Here is a 24,858-nt window from a genome sequence, read left to right as displayed (position 1 = left end):
TTACCAGCCTCAAAAGTGTTGGCTGTATCTGAGCAATACCAACCATGGGTGCCAAAAGGAAAATGGAGTCTCAACTAACCTACCCAGAAGCAGACACCTCCCTGAAAACGAGAAGATTTTCACTAGCCTGCTCTTCAGCTGCTTTTATTCTTCACAGACCTTATAGCCTCTAACACACAGGACTGCTAACTTGGCAAATATCCTAAACCTGCTAGTACTCCAGCTCTACACTTTCCTTTTGGCTCAGTTACAACTACAACTGGCAAGTATGAAACAGAACATGTGTTAAAACTGTATTTTTAAACTGAGGGGATTTTTTGCGAGTATACTTTCTTGTAAGAATTTCAGCAGCAGGAAACACAACCATCCCATCTGCTTTGCTTGCTTCCTCCAGCTTTTCTATCTTTCCCCAAACTTGACTGTGTTTTGCTTACATCTCACCTCACTGTACAAAGGGACATAGTAACGGTAGGAGCTTTAGCCAGAAATACAGGTAATATGAGAGCGTTCAAACAGTAACCAGTTTTCACTCGAGCCATTTTTATGAAAAGTGGATGATGATCAGCATACCCTTGCCATGTCATGTCCACATCCAGTTTTGTAGGTCTGACAGGAGCAGAAGCTACTTGCTTGTTCACATACTGTATTTTACCAAGCACATTAACATCGCCTTTCAACAGATGCAAAGCAGTTAACAGCTGCAATTTTCACCATGCTGTAAGTGAAACAAACGAGTTTAATTTGCTGTCGTTTCCTTCCCTCAAAACATTTAATATCATATCAAATTGTGAGAACACTATACAAACCACACTGGCTGCAGTAACATTCCTCTGCGATGCGCTTTCTGGTGTTTACCAGGCATGGGGACAGGAGGGAACGTGTCGGTCCAGGAAAGCATTAAGCTGCCTCCAAGAGCATCCCCATCACAAGGTATGCAGGCAAATCCAGGGCTGTTCACACAGCCATCAAGCACAACCAAGGAAGTCTGATGTGTAAGTATGCCTAGACAGACTGAAGTAATTTCCCTAACTCCCTCCCTTGCCCCCCTACACATGCCTGCTCACATTTACCTGTAATCTTACAGGTACATCTAAGCAGGCATGTTCTTCTTTCTTCCCAATCACCCAAAATATTAAGGCTCACGGGGACCTGAAGATAAAGTCCAAGCATTTATTTCTGTAATAATTGTTAAATATTTTTATCACAAAATAAGTTCCACAGTTCATTAAACTCTTCTTTTACTGACAGACTATTCTCCTTCATGTTTTTCATAAAACAGAATGAAAATCTCTTCTTGGTGTTCAAATGAACTACAATCCCAAAATGAATATAAAGGGACACTGTTCTTTAAACGTGCTCAAAAATCTTTTTGAAGTCAGTAACATAACAAGGTTAAAATAAGTAATGCAAAGAGCGCCAAGGTGAAATCATTACAAAAATGCAAGGCATTTTTAGACTTTAAAGAGCAGCATTCTAGAACTGAAAAATAAGTAATACACTTAAAAATTCTCACTTAAAATTCATATATTATATAGTTGGCTTGTTTTAAAGGAACATAACCCTCCCATAATTTTTTTTCATGCAATGTCGTTTATTTCAATAATTCACGCAATATAAACAAGATTTTACTTCAGCTGGCTGTTGTAACATAGCTTTGTACAGAAGTTTGATTTTTAAGTTAAGAGAAAGAGGGCAAGGAGAAAATCAGCTTGAAACAAAATGTATATTATGTGGGTAACATCATCCAACCCAATTAAACTGTTCCTGCTTAACACAGGAAAATTAGGTAAACAAACTGACTCCTAGCCAGCCTTAAAAGAACAAACATCACAGAGCTATAACCAACAAAACATTATCAAATTCAGTAACGCAGAACCAAGTAACAATATTATTTGCTGGCAGTAAGATGGAAAATGTGCAGTGGTTTGGGGTTTGTTTTGTTTATTTTTTAAACAGTGCATTGAAATCTCTGGAGCGTGAGAGGTGTTACAGACATGTAACACCAAGTTCAGTTCTAGCTGAGCACTTGGATAAAGAACTGAAGGCAAATCAAGAATATTTCCATCCCCACAATTCATTATCAAGTTATGTTACATATTTCTCACATATACCCCCACAAAATGTCTCCTGATAAAGCCGAATTAAATTCCTGCAAAACATTATCTTTTACTTCCAGCAAAACAGCTGGGCTGTCAGATGAACTTATTTCAAGTACATTCACCTGTTTAAATACACACACACACTTCAGGGGTGTTGTATGTGAGGTTTGAAACAGGAACACAAGAACATAAACATAAATATATCAACCACCTCTAAGGACTTCAGACTGAGTTCAAGCATACAGGAAAACTACTTACGAAATTACGCAGGCTAGATTAGAATACATTCTTTACTTTGCAAACATGCTTTTAAAAATAGCAGGATGCTGCATATGAAATTCAATATAGGTATTTGCACATACTAGATTAAAAAAAAAAAAAACAAAAACACACACACCCCTTCAGTCACCAGAAGTTTGTTTACCTGACAATCATGGTAGGAAGCAAGTGATATAATTGATATCACAAAATGAAGAATACCAAATGCTATATAATTGTGAATTATATGCTTTTAAAAACAGAGTCTTTAACTAAAATTTGAAAAATATTAATCATATTATGTCTTCTAAAATGGCTGGGGTAGGAAGCACCAGTTAAAACAAACAAAGAAACAAAACACATTTCCTTTGGATGCAGAGAAAGGAAAGCATCCTTATTTAAAAACAACTATACAGCAGTTCTATAAAGTGCCTGTTTGAGAAAACACATCAATAGATGTTTTCCTTGTGCAAAACAGACATTTTTCAGCTCAAATCTTTGGAACATATAGGCTACCCAGAGTTTGCGTTCATGCATTACCATTATATCACCATATAATGCATTACCATTATATCATGCAATGTCAGTAATTCAATAACACTTCTAATCTGCACTGCTGGATGCAAACTGCCTACCACCCCCAATTTGGCTTTCGAGGCTTGAGCTAAAAAAATGTCATCAGGAAACTCTGGTTTTCAGATGTCATTTCTTAATTTTTCTTCTCACTCATTTGCCCATTGTGCGTGTTTATTTTGACTGTAAAAGTCCATTACTGAAGGCTATATGAAATACATTCTCTCCTAGGGAACAGCAAAACCACGCTTCATACCACTGTAAGACACTTTAAATTTTTAAAAGCAGCATTTAGGATCAATCTAAAGCCTGACAGATATGTCTCCACTTTGAAATGCAAAATGCAAGACCTCTTGAAATGGGTTTATTATTAGAGAGTGGATATTTGAAGTGTTTTGAAACTTAAAAAGAAATGTGCCTGGAAGTTAACAAAAGGAAGCTGAAGCAGCCCGAGTTACTGTCACTTTCAGTTTTGGGCTCAAGCCCACTTAGAGCCAAGCAGATGTTGCAAGACCAGAGACTGCAGAGACATGAGAAAAAGTCCATCAGCCTGAGCTGCTAGTACTGTAATCACTGCAATGCAGCAAAGCCACAACACTACTACAGCGATTAGTTCAGTTACAGGTAAGGCTCTAGCTGTGGCAGCAAGGAAAGCTAAAATGCATACATCATCCCCCTCAGTCTCACTGTAAACTGGCTACTAACTGCGTATCACTGATTTACTAACACTGGATTTAAGCCTTTCAGTGCCAAGATCCATCACAGTTTCCAGCTGGAGTGGCAAACGCTGCCAGAACAGAACGTACAGGTATTCCTTGGGAAACCACAGGGCTGCAGACTGAAATTTCCAATGAACAAACAAAAACAACCACCCCAGAACACCACCAGTCCTTCCCCTCAAATATGCCCTCCATCTCAGCCCACTACTATTTTGGCAATCCATCATTTCTTCTGTGTAAGAGAAGTGTGTAAGAGGAGTTTTCACATCTCTGAGCACAAGAGGAGAAAATAGGTACAATGCTTATAAGAACAAGTATGAATTATATCCAGATCAAGATAACAGATTTAAGTGACAAATAAAATACATGTACATTCTAAAAAAAAATTATTTTTTTTTATATATATATATATATAATTTGCCCATTCAAGAGAGAAGCCATGAAGTGTTTACTTGATCTGAACTGTCTCTTGTAGGAAAGGTATTCTGAATGTACCAGTGCACAGCTGGTCTGACCAGCCAGGAAGTTCATGCTGCAAAGGAGTCCTTCTTGGGTAAAACGTGTAATCAGGCTCATAGTTCAAGAGGCAACTCAATGATGCCATGTAGATATCCGCAAATCTAGAGAGACGTCTTAGGAAATAAGTTGGATTCTCATCAGTTCTAAATAAGCTTCCAAACTGTGCATTGAAGAAGTTCCTATTCATCTCCCTGTCCCCCAAAAAAAGAAAACAAAAGAGAATAAAGTGAACATACCTGCACACATTACCAGCTAGCATCCAGAACCTGAAGCATGCAGTTCCTGTAACATTCCATGTATTATTCCCTTGCCATTGCACTTCAAAACACTTAAAATACACCACATAAGAAATTTTTGCATGTCTTGCACATATGTAGCCCAGATCTAGCAATAACAGTGGTGAACAGAAGAGTTTCACATTTCTCCCACTAAAACCAGTGATAAGCTGCTTCTGACTTCAGAAACATGACATCTCAAGCTTTCCTTTCTAGACACTGCAGAAGACTTTCGTCTTCATCTAAATCCTAATGGCATCCACTTATCCCAAAGATAAAAGACTTTAAAAAAAAATACACAAAGATTTGGCTTAACGTACACAAAAAGCTCACACACATCTTGGAACTAACTTCTATTATTAGTCACCACCGAGTATCGTTCCCATTTCATTTACTTCCATGTTTCTAGGGAAGCCTGATGGTATCATTGCTGGCCTGGCCAACTGTGGGCTTCACACACCCTGCATTTAGTGACTGCTCTTTCACAATAGTAGATTTTTAGGAGTTTTAGCCTCTATACCCATCTTTGTGATGAGTCCACTGCTAAATCCAGTCTACTGCAAAGCTTGGTTTCTGCATATTCTAAAATGTATTTCTGTAATCTGAAGAAATCATCTAAAAACCAATTAAGTGACCTAAGCCTTCATACAGAAACACATTTTTAAATCATGCAGAAGTAAAGCTGTGGAATCAATAGCAACAGTGAAAGCTGAACACAGAGGGACAGGAGAAATGAGATGAGAAGGAAAAACTTATTTGATATGATGTTAGCCTTTCATGCAGAAAACTAACAGCTGTTCCAGAGAAGGGGAACAGGGAGAAGAGGTTCATATGCACAAAGGGTCAGAGGGGAGAAGAGCTGCAGAAGAGACAGGTAGAATATTGCTTTACACAGTTAATTTTACAAGGTCTGTAACTACCAGGGAATATAAATCATGGATGGAGAGAAATTCTGAAGAAACCTGTGGAAGACATCACGTAGAACACCTGGATATCATGAAACTTCTTGTAAATTCTTCATCTCCTATGTCTTACCTCATTTCCTTTCTTTCCTTCTTCCATTCTTCTAAGATCATCTGTGAATCAGGATCACGGTGAACCTGGAATGTAAAGTATGGATAACAGCTTAACTAAGGATGCCTTCATAAATGAGCCTTTCCCTTAATAAACACTTGTCAGCTAACAGGACAAGAGCAATGCTTCAGAGAACAGTATACAGAAGTCATCCACACGCATTTTAAACAGCTGGAAGCAGGAATCAATCCAGGCTGACCCAGTGGAGGAAGAGGACAAGATTTTGAGAAAACTTGTTAACTAGCCATACAAATAATTGCATTCATTTACCTACAGTCAAACCTGTGAACTTTAATGACACAGAAAGCACTCGCAATGTCAATCTCTAGCATTTAGAAACTTGGCTGAATCCCTCCTGGTATACAGAGCTGATTACACACACAGAGAACAAACCTGCATGTGTTCCAGTAATCCTGTCAAGGTTTGCAGCCAGGTCATGGTTTGAATGTACTTCTCTGTGTTCATGATTTTAATCTCTGACCGTAACTCTGGAATAATTGCACCAGTACGCCAGCCATGCTTCAGGGTCAAATCCTATTTACCAAGAATTACAAAATGCAAGTATTAGTCTTAAAAATAACTACTTAAAAGAACTGAAGAATCTGACCATTGTTTATTCCAATGGGGCACTGATTTAACTGTTCTTACGTATAAGCAGAATTATTAAACAGCAGGACTTAACTATGCCAACAGGCAACAGAATTTAGTTTCAGAATAAGCTTCAAATCCCACATTTTTAAAGAGAGAGAGAAAGAACACGTAAGCACTTCCAAATAAACACTAATTAGGTTTAAAACAAATAGTAGGAAACTCCTCTTGTAGAGGAGACCTCTGCTGCCGTCAGAAGTATCTGGAGGAAACCAAGCGTTGGGCTCATAGTATTTACCCATACACTCAGCCAACAGAACAGTCCTATCAGGACCCTCAGCTATTCAAGCTCCTCCTGACAAGTACAGGATGAGGTAGCTGCCACCTCTGCTCTCTCCTCCGTTGCACCAGAGAACAGAGCTGTTTCCTCCTTCCTTTGGCCCTCAGCCTTCTGAAGCACCCAAACTTGGTTTTCTTCTTAAAAGCAGACTGGGGCAGAAACATTAATATCTGCTGCTGCTGAAACACATTACCACAGACTGGCAATGGAAGGCCACATTCAGGTATTCATAAGCAATTGACTATAGAGGAGTTAGGTGGTGCTCACTTACTCTAGAGAGTAACAGTTAACAGTACATTTTTTTGTAAGTTAGTAAGAAAATGCCTGGACAGTGGGGCTATAAACCATAGCAAGATCTCCGGGAAGAAAGTTAGTTTACCATCAGTGACAGGAAGATTGCCTCCTGCATTCAAAACAGAAGTTCCTTCAGCTCTTATTACACTTGGTAGTAAGTATCATCCAGATTAGTCATATCCTGTATGTTTGGATATCTGTGTTTACTCCCTGTTACATCTGACACAATCAGTATCTGGATCAGGGATACAAACTCACACATTCCTGAGCACAGTTTGTAAACAAGTTAAATGCTGCAAGTCATGTGGAAAATATGGTCGGCCTTTTACAGCACCCGTTTTCTTCGCTGCAAGAGAAGCAATATAATTGAACTACCAACTCAAATTTCGTTGTATTCGGAAATCTCAAATGAAAGTGTGTTACACTGAATAACTGGGGAGGAAGAGAGAAAAACTAACAAAAAGCCTCGCCTTATCCCATTTTGTGAAAGTAAACTACTTACTGCCAAGTCACTGTAAATGTGATCACCAAAGTAGAGAACCCTTGAGCCCCTCCAGCCAGTAAGCTTCAGAAATTCATACAAGTTACCCTGTGGAAACAATGACACATATATTGTAGCAGCATGCAACTTGCACCTTCAGAGTCATGAAAGGCATTTAGTACACCCCTAAAAATATTTTAATGTCAAGAATATTGCCCACAGTTGTATATATATTATGAATCCCAAATTTTACAGGCAATTTCAGCAGTAGTATCAGTTCAAGAGGCAAGTAAACCGGAGACATACAACACCAACAGTGAATTTGTACCATTTTGTCATTAGTCATTAAAGTAACTCTCTTTGCAAAAAGAACATACCTACTTTTTAGAAGCCTTTATAGTATCTAAAGAAGCTTGGCATTCTGGGAAATGGTATTAAATTTGAACAGAAAGAGTTTATTGAAAGCATACCTGTTTGTAAATCTGACCTTTCTGCAGCTTGTGAATTTTGTCCCAAAGCAACACTCCCCTTTCATTCACCTTCCGAAACGGTCTAGAATAGAATTATATACAATCGTTACATTGCTGTAGAAATTCTGTCACTTTTTAGGAGGAGATGAAAATTTTAATACTGAAAAGGACTGAGGGCAAGATGTACCACAAAGTTCTTTTTAAAATTAAATAAAAAATGGGGGGTGGGGGGGAGTGGAATCCCACCTCCCTCTATCTCACTTGTAAATCATAAGCACACAAAAAGAAATAGGTCTTTTTCAAGTATAAGAGCAGTGCATACACATGACAAATGTGTGTATTTAATTAAACAACTCCAAATATTCCTGTCCATCAGCCACTCTACCCTTTAAATAGCATATGTGACTAATAAAAAAAAAAAAAAAAAAATCAAAAAACACAGAAGTAATTAAAGATATTTCCAGGTAAGGGGCTGAAGCTGAAAAGCATCACACCAAAAATTCTCAGGTTTATTAGGAAAGGAACACACTTCAACTTACAAGCCAAGATATTAAAAACAGCTTTTGTGATCCTAACTCAATCCAGCAGACCTGTAATAGCTACTGAAACTTTCTTAGGTGAGAAATGGTAAATATTTGGACTCAGAATTGGGCATTGCTGCATTCCCTGATGACCTTAAACAGGATTTCACCAAATACAATTTCATTTTACACTGCATCTGAATTAAAATATTTCATAACACACACTATAGCCTTATATGGAATAAGCTGCTAGAATCATTCTTTACTAAGTACCCACCTTCGTTTATCATTGAAGAAGTTTGGCTTCTCAGCCTGTACAATGACTACATCAAAGAGATCCCTCCAGTCCTTGCCGACTATGAACTTCATGCCTTTGTCCCTAAAAAGGCCAGAACAGTGGAGCATAATAAGAAGTGCTGTATCCTTTAAAAATGTATAGCTGAAAAGTAAACAACTGTTCACTTACACAAAGCTGCTGGGACTGTTTGTGATGAGAAACATCTTCTTGCCATGATCAGCCAGCTTTGCTAACACCGCACGAGTTTGTTCAGCATAGCAGATATATTTCTCTGTGAGGATTGGGGAAAACAGTATTAATCAAAAGAGGTTTCCACGAGAATTTTTTCTGCATTCAACCAAGGATTCAGAACATGAGGTTATACTTGGCAAAGGCACCTCAGACAAGCGGAAATAACTCTTTGATGCTTTTAGAATTTGTAATTTGTAATCTTAAATAAGGAAGCCAGAAAGATTATTATTATACCATCAGTGAAAAGACCTTTGATAGATGATCTCAGTAGTACTTACCAATATCTGCTTCAATTGCTCTGTACATTATTCCTTTGATGTGGACATCCCTGATTGAATCCTGTTAGGAAAGCAACAGAGCACTGGAAAACTAAAAAATCTTTTCAAGTATAAAGACCATGCTCACTGCACAGCAGTAGTAATTTTTTGTTTAAAACAATTCTTTTCTCTGAATTACACTTTCAACTTTACAGAAATGCCACACAAAGTTCATTATACATACATGTCACCACTAGAAAAAGAGCAAGCCTGTCCTCCAAGAAACTAACTTCATACTTTTGGGAAGTATAAAACCCTATAGCACAGGAGCTGGTTTACATAACTGTGAAAGGGCACTCAAAAGGGTGAAGTGGGGTGAAAGCCCTCTACAGAAGCAGAGTCCTCACAGATTTCCAATGACCTTTGGAGCAGAACACATTCCTTTCCTCTTAAAAAAAAAAAAAAAAAAAGCTTCAAGTCAGATTTTAGATTATGATCACTCTCAAATGCCTTGGTTATTTAAAAAAGAAAATTATGAACAAACGAAAGAACCTAGATGCTTAAGCAAAGTACTCTGTAAGGTGCTCTGAAGGCATTTGGTATCTCTCTTGAGCCAGCTCTGCACCAGCTTTGTTTAGGACAACAGTCCTACCATTTTGGTACTTACATGGGATATGTCCTAAAAAAAAAAAAGTCACTATAGGACTTCCGAGCAGTACAGAATTTTCTACAAACACTTCAGCAGAAAACACAAGAACTAGCCTTCTGACTCTATGTAACCATAGGCAGAAGGGAAAATTATTCTAGAGATCAAAAAAAAGTTTCTTAAAACCACCTGATCTACTCAGGAAAGCAAGAAATTCAATATTCAGGTGCACCACATATGCTGAACAACAACACAAGTTTAATACGTGTCAGCAATGGCCAGGAAAGGTTCTGGATGGAAAGCCTGTGAAGACAAATACCATCAATGTGGGCATGACCTCTACTACCCTTAAATAACCATGACAATATTATGTCCTCTGCAGATTATATCCTGAGGAGTCAAGAGGGTTAAATTATACTAGTCATTATTACTAGATTGTTTTGGAGGATGAAGAGAGGGAAACAGGCAAAATAGATATGCCAAAAGCAAGAGACAGCAAATGATCATATGCTAGCAAAGACAGAGAGGCAGTACAACTGAAAGCTCCAAACTGGAATTCCCTATAGCCTCTTACAGAAAAGTATATATTTAATAACAATCAAAAGAAGCTTTATCAACATTCAAGAGCTTCTTCACTTTCCTCCTATCTATCCCTCAAACCTACAAAAAGAACAACAGCCCTATATCATCAGATTTAAAACAACTTTCTAATTATTCTACATTTCCAAGGTCTACCTTCATTTTACTTGTTTTTATGGTTATATAGCAATAATTACTCCATACAAAACCTGAAGTTCAGGTATTTTGCTGGAGCTGACACAGCAGGCTGAAGCTTCCTGAAGTTCCTAGACAGAAGACATACAAACGTAGAGATTTACCTAAATCTTCAAAGCTAGTACCTTGACATCTTTGTACAGATGAACAGGCTCATAGTCTATGTTGTTTTTCAGAAAATATTCATTCACACAAGAAAGGAGCGTCATTTCTGGCAAGGAAAATATATCCATGAATTGCTTCATTGTATTTCCTTGTGAGCTCTACATGAGTGGGAAGAAAATAAGAAAGAAAAAAAAAGGTCAGGCATTTCTCAGATTATAACACTTTCATTCATTCAGTATGAACACTTCAGCTTAGCTGCAAATATTCAGCTTTTGCCATCACTGTTCACACTGCTTTAGACTCTTTTTGAGCTAACAGACTTTCAATAAAATAACTCCAACAAAAATGTCAGATTTTAAGAATTAATTATGACTCATTACTCTTAAGAGCAGTATTTTAATTCACAAACACCTAATAGACAGCACTCAGCTGTAAGGCAAGAGAAGGACTTAGAGGCCTTCACTGGAAGTCTGTAATTCTGTAATTAGGAGGCATTGAGTACTGTGATGGGGGTGAAGGTTTTATTTAAACAACCCAGAACAAATAACAAGTGGAATACTGATTAGGACTGCAAAACAATTAAGCTCCTTGAAAACAGATAATAAAAAGTTGTAACAATTTACTAATGGAGTAACAGAGGAAAAGATTTCTAGTCTGCAGAAGCTGTAATTATAGTTTCCACAAAAAGTAGAGAATGTCATTATATGACAACAAATACAAACCAAATACTTCAAGAAGAAGAGAAGTAAAGCAACCAGCTCAAGACAGCATGCTGCTCACAATCACAGAAACACAGAATAGTTGAGGTTGCAAGGGACCTCTGGAGGTCATCTTGTCCAACCCCCCCTGCTCAAGCTTGGCCACTTAAAGCCAGTTGCCCAGGACCTTGTCTAGATGGCTTCTGAATCTCCAAGGATGGAGACTCCACCACCTCCCTGGGCAACCAAACTGTGCCAGTGCCTGGTCACCCTCACAGTAAAAGGAAGCATTTCCTGATGTTCAGAGAAAACCTCCTGTTTCAGTTTGCACCCATGGCCTCTTGTCCTGTCACTGACTCTTCCAAGATCAAAGAAAGTACAGGCCTACAGAGACTAAGGCACCTCACAGGGAATGCCAGGGCAATATTCGGAACTGCTGCAGAGACCAGATTTGAGAATTCCAATTCAGCTCTTTAAAATAAGAACAAGTGCGAAAAGAACAAAATGCTCCACAGCACACAGAAAGGCCTTTCATGTCAACACGGACTTAACTTCTGTAAGTAAAAGAGGTAAAATAGACTTGGTCTTACTAAAAAGACAGCACCATTCTTTATTTGGGAAAAAAGGAAGGAATCTGCCAGCAAGAAGACCAACTTTCCCCACAAAACAAAATCCTAAACTTAAAAGATAAATCTTTTATCATTCATCTTTTTTCAAGTCTTCTACCCCTCTGCCAGCCTGTACGCAAGCGTTGCCTCCATATATTTACTTGCTACTACCTCAGCTAAGCCATTAGACCACTGGGAAGTAGTACGTCGGCCAGGGTAAGGCACCAGATACGGTTCATTTCCCAGCCTTTAATCAGACTTGCTGTGCAACACTGAGCAAGTCACTTGATTTTTCTATTTTCTGTTTCTCTCTGTATGACTGGGCAAGGGAACAGTGAAAGAAGAAACTAAAGCAAGCAGGAGAAAGACAAGATATTTGCCACTTTAGAGAGCAAACTTCACATCTAGCACCACAAGTGAATCATGTATTGAGAAAATACAATTGCTAGTAAGAATAAGAACAAAATGCAAACACCCTACCCCAACACCCACCCCACCCCCCCAGAAAAATACCATTTTTAAACAGCAGTTTGTATGGTTTTACCTTTCCATAGAAGTCACTCATTTGTTCTAAAGGGACATGGGAACCATCATACATTGCAATGACTTCTTCATCTGGGACAACACTAAGGCCTCTGGAAAACCACATCAGCTTTAGTTCAAATGTCAAATTAGAATTTTCAAGTAATTATTGAATGAAAGTCTGATAGATTAACACTTATATCTGAAGCTTATTAAAACACTGATAATGTCACAGGAACACTTTAGCCTGTAAGTTAAAATAGCATCTTTTCCTACAGAACAAGTAATACTTTAACAGGCTGACGCACACAGAACACATTCCAATTTTAAGTCCTTTTTACTTTCTTACAGGAAAAGAGGTAATTAGTCTCCATTGAAACTATGCCTCAAGGGTTTGTAAGAAGTAGTTAGAGCTTCCAGTTTCTTAACTCAAAGTAATACCTTACCCTGCCTTTGTTTCATACAGCACTGATGATGTGATAGTGTTTAAACCAGATTATTCTGCAGCATGACCTTGAAGATTCAAGTGAAAGAAAAACATATACAACCTTTAACTAAATAAGAACTTCTCTTAAACTGTATCAACAGTTCAGTCTCCCAAAATTTCAGATTACTTGAAGGATCTGTTGACAAGTAATTAAAATATTGAAATGTAACAACAAATGGGGAAGAAGGAGACATTAACTCTCCAGTTTCTTTAACAACTGTGAAAGAGATTAAAAGCTTTGTTTTGGTTTGGTTTTGAATGTTTGCAGTATCAAGCATCTTGCACTAAATTATCTAAAAAACCCCAAGCATGCAGACATCCTCACCAGAGGACACAGAAGTGTTGAGATTTTGCTTAAGATTAAAGAACACAAATGAAAACCTTTTATCTGGTCCCTTTTTTCCAAGCCTATTTATGGTGCTTTACAGCCTTATGAGACCGTTATTTCAGTGCCTCCCTTTCTTTATCTTATCCAGAAGTGTTGCGAGCCATTAAAAAAAATAATTGATTAATTAATAAGCCTAATACTTTCAGTGTTTATCATCCACACCAGGCTTTCCAGTAGAAGGGCATGACACATGAGTTTCCTCAGGGCTGCTACGGTAGCAGAGTCCCACATTAACTATATCCTTTACTACAATTCTCAATGGTACATCAACTTGTACATAGCCTTATGCTATTACTGGTAGAACTCTGGCATTCGAATTAGTATTGTGCACAAACAGGGCAGGTAATACTTCAGTTTTGTAACAGAGAGAGTTCAGTGTCACCCACTCCACAACAGTAAGCACAAAGAAATGCAACCAAAATGTTAAACATCTATCAAGTAATACGATCAGAACCGAGACCTAGCCTGCAGAGGGCTACGCCAAGTGGTATTTGAACACTGCTGAAGAAAATGCTTTTGGATCAAGAGCTACTTAAGCACAAATCAAGAGAGAACAGACATACGTGAAATCCAGAGAGGAGAGATGACTGTGTAGGCAAAGCTGTAGATCAGTTTTACCAAGAGACTCATAGTCTTGACACAGTTCACAGTCCAGCTGTGTTACTACAAAGTCTATTTTATCCCACTGGCAGCACGGACAGCCATCACTGAGAGCATCACAGTTCACCTACAGCAATGCTCCTACTGCTGCCCTTGGAGACATGCATTGTCAGAGGGACACCAGAATGGCTTAAACCTCCCACTGCAAACGAGGCTGCACGCTTAGGCCAGTCCTGCTACCTTCAGCTCTACAACTGACCTACACACATGCAGAACGCAGAGAAGTTTAAAATTAAGAACACAGATATGTAGCAACTGATGGCAAAGCTCAGTGTTGGTACAGACGAGAAAGGTAATGTTACTTTAAACAAAATTAAGAGAAAGTATTGAGTGAAAAGGTAGCTTTGACTCTCACCCTCACACACACTCAAAACTACCAAGATGTGTGGCCTAGCAATCTGTCCAGAATTACACTGGGTGACCAGAGAACACCACCAGCTCTTCAACAAATCTCAACATCTCTCTAGAGTTTCCTTGTCTGGTCATCATGTTCTGCCCTCACCCATCCCCATATGGGTGTCTGGAGAAACAGCATGCAGATGCCATGACTTCCAGACACCACCAACACATGCCATCCTTTTGTCCTTTCTATCGGCATTTCTTCTGGTGCTCTCACACACACATTTCCATTCATACCAATCTTAGTATTTCTATTATATACCTCTACTGATAATTGTAGCTTTGATTACTTCACCTAACCTTTAATGTAGCAAACTAGTGCTGTTTGCAGTAAAAAATGTAAAACATGACAGCCTTTTTTAATGGATCTTACAATCAGTACACTGAGTCCTCTGACTCCCTCTGAGCCCTGCATAAACAATTCCTTTGAAAAAACAAAAGGAACAGGTTTTGTCAGTTGAAACACATCATAATTATTCTACATCAGCATGTATAAAACACAAAAGTAAATGGCATAAAGCCTCATCCAGACTCTGATGACACATACAGAACACACCGTTTCGGCAGTTTTGACAGCCACTATGGTGACAGTATGAGCCTAATGCTGGACCATACCATCTTGTTTCCTCTTTCATTTTCCTTCCCTTCCTCTCCCCTCTCCCAGGGGGCATTTCAAACTAACTCATAAAAGAGCAAGTCAACCACTACGGCTGAATCATCTTCTTACTTGCCCAACTGGCAAACAGAAAGAGATAATGAGCACATGATCATCATTTCATACTACCACATACAGTCCCACATAGTAAATCACTTGTCTAAAAACGAGGTTGTGTTGTCTTTTGGCCCCAAATGAAAACTTTTTGTCCAATGACATTAAAAAAGGTGCTCAGGCTTCTTTAAATTAAAATCTGGTACCAAGTGTGGTGCTCATGTCAGTCAATTGGGTACTGCTTTGTATCAGCAAACTGAGCCATACTAAAAACTCTCCTGTCAAAGATCACATACAGTAAGTCTGTATCGCGTAACAAAACACAGCACAGAGACTGGCAATTTTACATCAATTCAGTAAACTCAAAAGCGTCAGGCTGTGCAGACACAAAGCAGTTGTGCTGCATTCTGCAAGTTTGATGTGTTTGATGCGCCCAAACTTAAAAGCGCTTTGCCAACACAGCAAGACCTCTCAACTGTCTACAACCATACCACAGTCATGCTAACAGGCACTCTGTGACAATTATTTACATAGAAAGCAACAGCAGAGAAGTCATCAGCGTATTTTTAGATGTCTTTCGGCACAATTTAATAGCCGGAAACAAAGTGAGTCAGCACTATGTGACTAACCAGTTTGCCAACTTCCCCAGCTCTGAACTGGGGAATCAGCTGTACTGTATCAGTCAGTAAATGCGTGCATGTCTGCGTACACACACGTGCAAAGAAAACCCCCTTCCAATAGGACTGCAATGTTCATTCATGTCTGTGCTTGTCAGGGTACTGTTCCTGATACAAACCTAACGTGCACTAGTAAATGCAACTAAGATTCAAAGAACAAAAGTATACATTTTCATTATAAATAGGAAATAAATTTTACCCACCTGTAAACTGTTCCCAGCTGAATATAATGAAAAGCATCAATCTTCATTAATAACGCCTTGCAGGGGAGAAAAAAAATATCAGGTTTTATCACATCAACTATCTGACAAATTTTATCTATAACCTTTCTATCTCTACAATGCCTAAGCATCTTCACTTCAACTTCCTTCATCAGTTCCAGAATACTTTTATCAATGGTTTTTACCTAGGCCTTGCCAAATCACCAAGGAAGCTCAGGTGTGGACAATGTTAAGTCACAAAGAAATAACTTTTCCTATTAGCACATACCCACTTAGGTTTCTTCTGTTGCACTCCTTAGCTGCCTTCCCACACCCACCATGCAAACAAAATGCCCAAAGCACTAGCTATTTAAAAAAAAAAAAAAAAAAAAGAAAAAAAGAAATCCAGCTTGCTACGAAAAACATGAAACAAAATCCCAACACATCAATGCAGACTGAAAACCTGGAAGACTTAAAAACCCCATTTAATTTCTTTGGCTCGGTTCTCAGCACCACATAGCTTAGCACAAATTTATTTATACATACCCGGTGCACATCATAATGAAGTCCTCTGATTGCAAAATTGGGATCATAATCATATTTTCTTATTTCTGCAGGATACTAAGAAAAAAGAGCAATGATTTGATTTTAAATCCATAAAAAAAACAAAAAAGCTGTTTCTGCAGAATTTTAAAAGCCTAAGTTTTCTATACTTCCCATTTTCACTAGCAGGAACATATGTACAGCGCAAGACAAGTCAAACATTTTCCCAAAATCCAAGGTTTTAAGCCTAAGTCAAGCACAGTTGGACATCCAGGTGTGATGATCAACTTTGAACATTAGCCTCTTGTCAAAAGGTTATTTTCATTTATGCACCTTTGAAAACTAAATTTTACTAACTTCCTAAAATTTAACAGCTGAATTACCTTGCATTGTGAAGTCTCTCCATGAAATAGACTATACCAACATAGTTTTCAATTCAACCTTTCAGCGAGAAACCCAAGAACATGCCCTAAATTACACAGATACCTCAACTTTACTGCTCACTTTTATTGAAAGAAAAAGCAATACATCATCACCAACAGGAGGGGAAAAAAAAAAATCTTTGGCATTTTCAAGAAATAAAAGCACAGCTATCTGTTTGGCTTCCTTGGTGCGGATCATACTCCTTAGATCGCCAAGTCTGGAATGTACACCCCAGAGATGTTTAAAGATACAGTGGACTGCAAATAAACAGAGATGGAGAGGTAAGAAGAGAATTCACAATGGCTAATGTTACCTGGAGAAGCCAGGCTCCCCTAATAGGGACTTTCCCCAAGGCACAGTGTATCACAAAGACCAGATCCTGAAAGCAAGTCAGGCATTAAACGCCATCAGGGTGGGTCACTTCAGGAAAACACCACAGTGACCCAACTATATTTACCCTGGACAGCAGCTGTTAACCCTCCTTGTTTAGAGATCACATGACTTGCATGTCCGTGTTGTACTCTTTCCTCAGGTTCCTTATAGGTAGCACAGGTATTCGAGTTTTCTAACGTTTTTAAGTACAAGCCCATTGTCAGTCGACTGTAATTTCGCCCTGCTTTAAGCACAGGTTAGCCATGAAAAAAAAATACACACTAACTACATGCCTTGGGCTAAGGGTTTTGTTCATTTGTTTTCGAAAGCTGAGATGATTCAGTCATTTCTGACAAGGCCTAAGAAAACCATCATTTATTTGGTTAAGCAACTGAAAAGTAATCCTTCATTTCCCTCCCACAGGCTACGGCAGTCTTAGAACTTGACAAATGCATCTCAGGCACATTCTCCACCTCTCCCTACGACAGGCTCCATACATATACGGCTAATTTCCAAGCTTTCAGGGAGAAAAAGTAGAATACACAGCTTCAACAGAGGCTCTAGATACTTTTACAAAAAATAAATCACAATTTCTCCACAGTTTTTACCTATGCTGAAGAGGGCTTGCCATGCAACTGTTGTTGATGGTGCTTGTGCCGAGCACAGGCATCTACAGTTAAACAGTTCTTTCTCCTAATTTTTGAACTAACATCTCTACTACCAACTCCAGAAAACATGGCAGAGGCTACTGATTTGAGTAACAGCACAAAAAGCCTACACACAGATTGGGAAGATGTGTAGATTTGGCCAGGGAACATGAAGCAAAAGCAACAGCGGAAAACATCACGGGAGGATATAGAATGTGATCAGCTGAAAACAACAATGTAGCTCACAGGCCCCAAAGCAGCCACATCAAACATGAACAAGAAAATTTATTTCTGAATTTTTCATTTTTGCATGCTTGACTTTCCTACTTTAATTTATTCTACTAAAAGGCTGTCTTTTTGCACACATAGCCAGTTCATATGAGAAACAGACTGAGCCTACCTTGGCACACAAACCAGAGCTTCCTTACAAGCCAAACGAAACAAAACACAAACACATTTGCATTGTTTGCTTACCCCGCTTTTGGTAGGGATACATATATCTGGACTGAAACAGCAGTCCAGATAAGGTGGCACAAGGCCCATAAATCAGGAAAGAAATAAACCCAAGAGTAAGGATTTACATTCAACACCTGCTGTCACCTCCAAGATTAGCATTAAATTGATGTTTATTCTCTTGGACACACTTCAAAATTCCTTGCTTCCTACACTGCATTTTGCAAATTTCTGATGAATTACCTTACACTGCCATGACCAAAACTGGCCATCTTTTAGGTTAACTGTGACAATCATAATGCCTAGAAGGTTTTCGTAATGTTAAAGACAAGAAAAATATAAACAGTATAAAGAGCTAGAGAGACAACATTAATAAAAACTGTTGTCCCTCAATACATTTCACAAGGGGATGATATATTTCAATAAGCTGTCTCAAAGTAATTTCAGCTTCATTTATTAGAAGTCAAAAAATTTGTCAAGACAAACTGGAAAGTTATTACTACCTGAATTCATTCAAACAGTAAAGGAGCACTGTGAATTTTTGTCTACAAGAATTAAACTTTACTGTTACAGTAACATTGTTTTTTGCAAGAACTACGTAGCTTTAATAAAGTGTATTTACCCATCCTACAAAAATTGCTACCAAGACATGCCAGTATCTTAGGGGGATCAAGTTGTGTATGCTCAGGCGCCCATGAAGTTTTGTTTGGTCTTCCAGGGATATTTATAGACGTTTATATATAGCTCTTAACCTTTAGATTCAAACACGAAAGTAGAGTAACACCACCCATTCAGATTTAGGTTCTATAAAACACAACAGCAGTTTTATTAAGTTACTCTGTGGACTTTTTGTCTTTTCCTGCAACTCCTACAGTTCAACAAACTTTGTCTCTTTCAGTCCATGTTTTCTTCAGTCTTTTTCCCTGCAATACCTTCAGCTTCCCAAGTCACCCATCTCCCCCCCCCACACACTTCCTGACACGGTAACTTCTCCCATCCCCAAACTGCACCACCAGCTCCAAGCTGCTTGGATGTCAACTGGTCACCAGCGCAAACAGGTAGCAAGGCAACCGGGCAGTGCTCCCTCTTAGCGGACACTTACTTGTGTCAGTGACAGCATTACTGCACATGCTGCCCCTTCAGCTAACTCCACTGAAATGCCAGGTAAATACAGAACACCTCGCAAGCACACAGTGCAATCACAGACCTCCTAAGAAGTCAGGCTAAAAATATTTCATATGCAAATTCCTCACTGCACTCACAGCAATAATGTGCAAAAAAAGTAACGATAACTTTTAAGCTTCCTATGTATTAGGGTGACTCCAATAATTGACAGGAAAAAAAATAAGAGAAACACACCACTACCAAATTAAACCCTATTCCATAAACTACCAAAATAAACTCTATTCCATAACCGTTGTCACATTCTGCTCTGCTCAAAACTACAGCCGAGAACAAAGCAGGATTTCTGTGGCTCATAAATAGCTGTTATAAAAGGGAGCCAAGCTAGGACGAAGGCATGAGATGAGTTATGTCCCTCTCAGTCAGAAATTATTATAATCTTTATTCCTAAGTTTATTTTTATTCCATTAATTTTACTTACCCGATGCTCATTAATAAGAAGATCTCGAGCAGCATTGAAGATCAGTGTGTGCAGATGTTTAGAATAAAAGACCAATGTGTAGTCATAATCAAAACCATAAATTTCAATGTCTGACAGGCTCATTTCATTATTTGAAAAAATAGCATCCGGATTCAGCATGTTACTCATAATCGTAGGAACCAACTCTGGGAACAGGGGAGAGGGGAAAAAAAAATTATACCAGTCTTGTAGTTTTATTTAAATAAATACATAGAAAACCATTACCAATCTCTAAATATAGATAAATGAAGATGGAAAATATCAAACTAATTCACACTAACCAGCTTATCCTTAACAATACAATGCTATTGAAAATGCTGTCCCTAACTTGTCTTGGTGACCCATAGCTTTTATTTGAAGCACACTTTTCTGTACAGTTCAAGTAGGAGAGCAGATGCATACCGGCATCTTGCTCATCAGAGAACCCCAGACTCAACATGCGTAATTTTTTTTGCTAACTCCATTAACACATGTATCACTGCTTTTGAAAGTGAACTTTGGAGTTGGAGGAGGATATTATCACTATTATTCTAGGAGCCTTGTCTTCTCCTCCCATTATTTGTTCCAGCTTCTGCCCCAGAAGCAGAACCCAACACTCTTTGAATTTGACGTTGCTTTAATTTCTTTTGCTTCACCATTTCAAGGTTACCACATTACTCGATTTCAACTCAAGTAAACTTTATGTGATTGCCATACTTCCCAAACAACAGTTACAAACACATTGCTATGCTTATTAAACTTCTAGCAAATCTGGAAGCCAAAAATATTCTGATTATTCTCTACATACATGCACCTAGTGTGTGTAAATCACTTCCATTTTTAAGGCTATGTTTCTCAATATTATTATTTTTTTCAAGTATACTGAGAAGTTCAGACCACTTACATAGTGCCATACCATAGTAAGTAACTTTAGAATCAACACAACTCTGGTATTAAGCATGTTTGTGTTTCTTGTTTACAAAACTCAAAAGAGCAACATTAGAAGGCTAAATGTTACCCTCCTGGAAGCATAATAATGATCATGTTTTCCTTTCTTCCCTTCCCATATACTATCTTTATAATCCAGCCTTCCCTACTAGTGGAAAAAGGGGGAGCTTTCACCTTAAATCTGTGCTTGGAAGGATGAGTTTAAAGGGAATACGCTTTGTTTGGTTACTTTCTACATGTAAGTGCAGAAGCAATTGGTCAAACCTATCTCAAACAAGAAACCATCTCAACAAGGCACATAGGCATGGGGACTCCAGATTTGTTTGAAAGACAGTGCTCCATTTTGAAAACCCTCGCCAGCTTGCAGAAAGGGAAATAACATTTCTTTTGTAAGAGCACTGCCTTGGACTGCCACACAGTTAATGGGCAGATACAGTGAGAAACTTATACAGATACCCAGTAATAGGCAGCAATCTGAAACTATTCAATTTTATCAGATGCAGATACCTAAGTCTTTTAAGAGAAAGAACAGCAATTTCACTAGCTTAATTCCAAGCTTCAATTAAAGACCAGCATGTCTCTCACCAAAAAAGATGCCAGAAGTTGCCCATGCTTAAACTGACATGAAAAGCTCTATCTTTCATTTCAGTCAATTTAACAAAGTAAGCCTGAATGAAAACATTAGCTCCTACTATCTCCAGTTACTGCTTACAGTAATACAGGAGACAAAAGTTATGCTCGGTTGAGGTAACAAAATAATCAGATGCAACCTGACACACTGCTATTAAAGCAGATACTCTTACTCTATAAAAAAAGCCACAAATCATTTAATTAACGAAGTCATAACCACAGTTTTGAGTGAACTTCCAAAATCACATTACAACAGCCATATTTGTTGTATAGTTAAAAGTATTTTCTCAAATGTCAATTCTGCAGCCTGGTGAGTCAACATTTGTTTTAAAAATAAAATATATTTATAGAACTATATATAAAGATATTTCATATTAAAAAAAAACCCTTGACTAGCGCCTGTCTGAAAACAGACAGTATGAAGGCTTTGTAGCTATTAGACATTCTGGCTGGCAGACAGCATCCCAAGTCCTATAAACCTTGGGTCAAAAATCAGGACAGCTTTGTCACCTTAACACTGTAACTAAGTGAAATGTCACATACTTGAAGCCATTGGGTGACTTAGGCTGTAATAAATCTGAATTATTCTAGAAGCACTTGCCTCATCTTTTGCCAGCGCACACCCACCAACTGACTTGTTTTCTCTTAACGTTATTATACTTTCTAATCTCAGCTCTGAAGTATTACTTGGGTGTGGTTTAGAATAAGGAAAAGTTAATTGCAAAAACGGAAAAAAAAAAAATCAAAATAAAAAGACTTTTACCATCTCCTTCCTATTCCTTATCCCATCCTCCAAAGTCCATAGCATTCTTCCAAAATCTCTAACACTGCTTCTTTATTTCACTTGTGAAATGCTGCCACTATTTTATGTTTGCAAATGCTGCATCTGCACTTGAGCGAAGCCCCAGATCGTGCTCAAGGCTCTTTCCTTAGGGGCAAAACATGCAAGACTAAAACATGATTATCCACTGCCACTGCCGGACAAGCTCTCCCCTTTCCCACTCGATGCTGTGGAGCGCACGCCGCCTCTTCCTCTTTTGGCTCTCTACAAAGATCACATATTCAAGCACCCTGGTGATGCTCTTCCCACCAGAGCAAGGGCAGAAGCAAGCAAGCTTTGAGCAAGCACTGGCGGTAACTGTGCCCAGCTGGGCCGGGGGACAAGGCCTTCCCGAGTCTACACACATGCTGGCCTCAATGCCTCACATGGGCAAAACGAAAAAAGTCACCCAAAACTTTGGTGTGTTAACTTTCTGGAAGAGGAGCACACCGCAGAAAGCCCCTCAGACAGACGACCGACTTCCCGATTTCTTTTTTACTGCTTTTCTCCACACGCGACCCCCCGACAGCAGCCCCCGGCCCAGGCTGCGCGGCAGGCCAGGCTGCCCCTCCCTCGGGGCGCCCCCAAGGGCCGCGGGCGGGCGGGCGCGGGGGTCTCGCCCCTTCCCCAGGCCGGGGCCAGGCGCCGGCAGGTGTCCGGCGGGTGTCCGGCCCTCAGGACCTACCGAGGTGCCGGGTCTTACCCGCGCTCCCGGCCTGACACTGGCAGCGCACTGGCGACCGCACAAGGGCCACCACGCTGACACCTGAGCCGCGCCGACTCCAGGCGCGGACGGCGGCGGGACGGGCCCACGGCTGCTCCCCACGGCGACCCGCGAGGGGCGGGGGGAAGCGCGCCGCGGCTGGCGCGACCCCCCGAGCCCTTCACGCTGCAGCAGCGGCGCCCCCCGGGCCGGCCGTGCCTCCCCCCGAGCCGCCCCGGCGCGCCCCGAGGCCGGCTGCGCTCCGGCCGGCAGCGGCAGGGCTGGCGCGGCGGGGGAGCCGTGCGGCTGCCGCCCGCGGGCCCCGCGCCCCGGCCCGCCGCTCACCCTTGGTGACTCTCTTGGCCTCCCTGTAGCGCGACCATAGGTAGCTCTTCATGTCGGGCGGCGGCTGCTGCTGCGGCGCCACAGTGCAGTAGGGAGCGGCCCCCGCAGCGGGCAGAGCCCGGCACCGCCGCCCGCCCGCCCGCCCCGCCGCCAGCAGGGACCGCGCCGCCGCCGCTGCCATGCTCCGCTCCGCCGCTCAGCCCCACCGCCGCCGCCGGCTGAAGTCACTTCCTCGGGCCCCGCCCCGGGGCCGCGCCGAGGCGAGAGGCGGGAGGCGGGCCCGGCCCGGCAGGTAGCGCCGCGCCACCGCCCGCGGGATGAGCGCTAGGGCCGGCCGCCGCGCCTCCGCAGGGCCCGGGGGGCTTCAACAACAGCCACAGCAGCAGCAGGTGGGTACTTCTCCAGCCAGCGTGCCCTTCAGCGATGCTACATACACCTGCTTACATCTGTGAACAAAACAAGCTCAAAACATAAGCTGGATATACAATGAGTAATACAAAGAGTACCATGAAACCCACAGAAGTCCTGCTGCTGTTCAGAGGCCCCATCTGCTTGTGAAAGACTTGCCACTGATAGCTGTAGACCCTGGCAGTCTGAGAACTTGAATCATACCTGTTAATAACTTGTAAAAAAAAAAAAAAAAAAAAGGAGAGGGATTATGCATAGAAGGACAAAGTCCAGACCACTTCCACAGCGGAGAGGTTACAGCTCCACATACTGAATGCCTAACATGCTCAGAAACTTTCTTTACAAGAAAAGGAACATACTCTTTCCCCACTACGGTAAACATCAAACACAGCCTGTTCTTACACTGAGGACATCCACGTAACCCATTGTCACGTCTAGAAGTTACTCAGCCATTTCTCCCTATACATCTCTAAAGCACTAAGCCTGTACAAATCTGAAGGGTTTCAAGCTAAATAGTACTCTGAGCATTCTTTTTTTTACAGAGAATGACACCCACCTTATTTTCACAGGCAAAACCACAGCAAACTGAAAGAAAAACAATCAACCCTGGGTTTCAAAGAGTTCATCAGTGGATAGCTGCATGCTTTATCCTTCCCACCGAGGCAGAGTTCTTGGCTGACATTACAATTGTGATTGCCAAAAGCCCGATACCCTACGGACTTCCCAGACTTGGTTACTTGTGGAGACCAGATACGCTTTCTTCAGATAACGATTTCTTCAAAGTTCCTATGTTATCATCTACGTTACATTGTCACTTCATTTCTGCAGTATGTGATTCTGATACATATTACTGCAAACCCATCATGATAAATTTTGGGAACAAGGCAAGAAGAAGATGGTCAACATTTAGAAAACAGACAAGGCAAGAAGAAATACAACTTTGTAGAGAATTTCCAATCCGGTACTTGCTTTCTCTGACCTTTCTAGTCAGAGATTTTTACAGAACACTTTGCTGCAACACCATGGGCCAGAGAAAATGAAAACTACCACTTACCTTTCAGCATCAGACTTCCCA

At 40.3% G+C, this 24,858-nt stretch overlaps 1 protein-coding gene across 1 annotated transcript; it reads right to left on the bottom strand.

Annotated features, from left to right (window-relative positions):
• Positions 1 to 1,156: 1,156 nt before the first annotated feature.
• NT5DC3 (5'-nucleotidase domain containing 3) lies at positions 1,157 to 23,603 on the bottom strand. The gene is made up of 14 exons (XM_056338955.1): positions 23,376 to 23,603; positions 19,912 to 20,096; positions 16,417 to 16,491; positions 15,874 to 15,929; positions 12,373 to 12,463; positions 10,543 to 10,680; positions 9,019 to 9,079; positions 8,678 to 8,780; positions 8,489 to 8,590; positions 7,691 to 7,772; positions 7,242 to 7,328; positions 5,911 to 6,051; positions 5,479 to 5,543; positions 1,157 to 4,359 (listed from the first exon to the last, which is right to left on the bottom strand). The coding sequence occupies exons 1-14, from the start codon at positions 23,554 to 23,556 to the stop codon at positions 4,098 to 4,100; spliced, it is 1,629 nt and encodes a 542-aa protein (XP_056194930.1). The 5' UTR covers positions 23,557 to 23,603; the 3' UTR covers positions 1,157 to 4,097.
• Between the last annotated feature and the right edge of the window lie 1,255 nt (positions 23,604 to 24,858).

This window comes from Falco biarmicus, chromosome 5 (genome assembly GCF_023638135.1).
Source record: "Falco biarmicus isolate bFalBia1 chromosome 5, bFalBia1.pri, whole genome shotgun sequence".
NCBI lineage: Eukaryota > Metazoa > Chordata > Aves > Falconiformes > Falconidae > Falco > Falco biarmicus.
The sequence above is the reverse complement of the archived record's forward strand: the minus strand, read 5'-3'. Positions and strand labels throughout refer to the sequence as shown.

Coding starts and splice junctions, on each gene's coding strand:
- NT5DC3 (XM_056338955.1), bottom strand. CDS start 23,556: ATGGCAGCGGCGGCGGCGCGGTCCCTGCTGGCGGCGGGGCGGGCGGGC. Junction 10,681..12,372: donor TGAGTGACTTCTATGGAAAG/GTAAAACCATAC, acceptor CCACTCATGTAG/AGCTCACAAGGAAATACAAT. Junction 8,781..9,018: donor AGCAATTGAAGCAGATATTG/GTAAGTACTACT, acceptor CAATCCTCACAG/AGAAATATATCTGCTATGCT.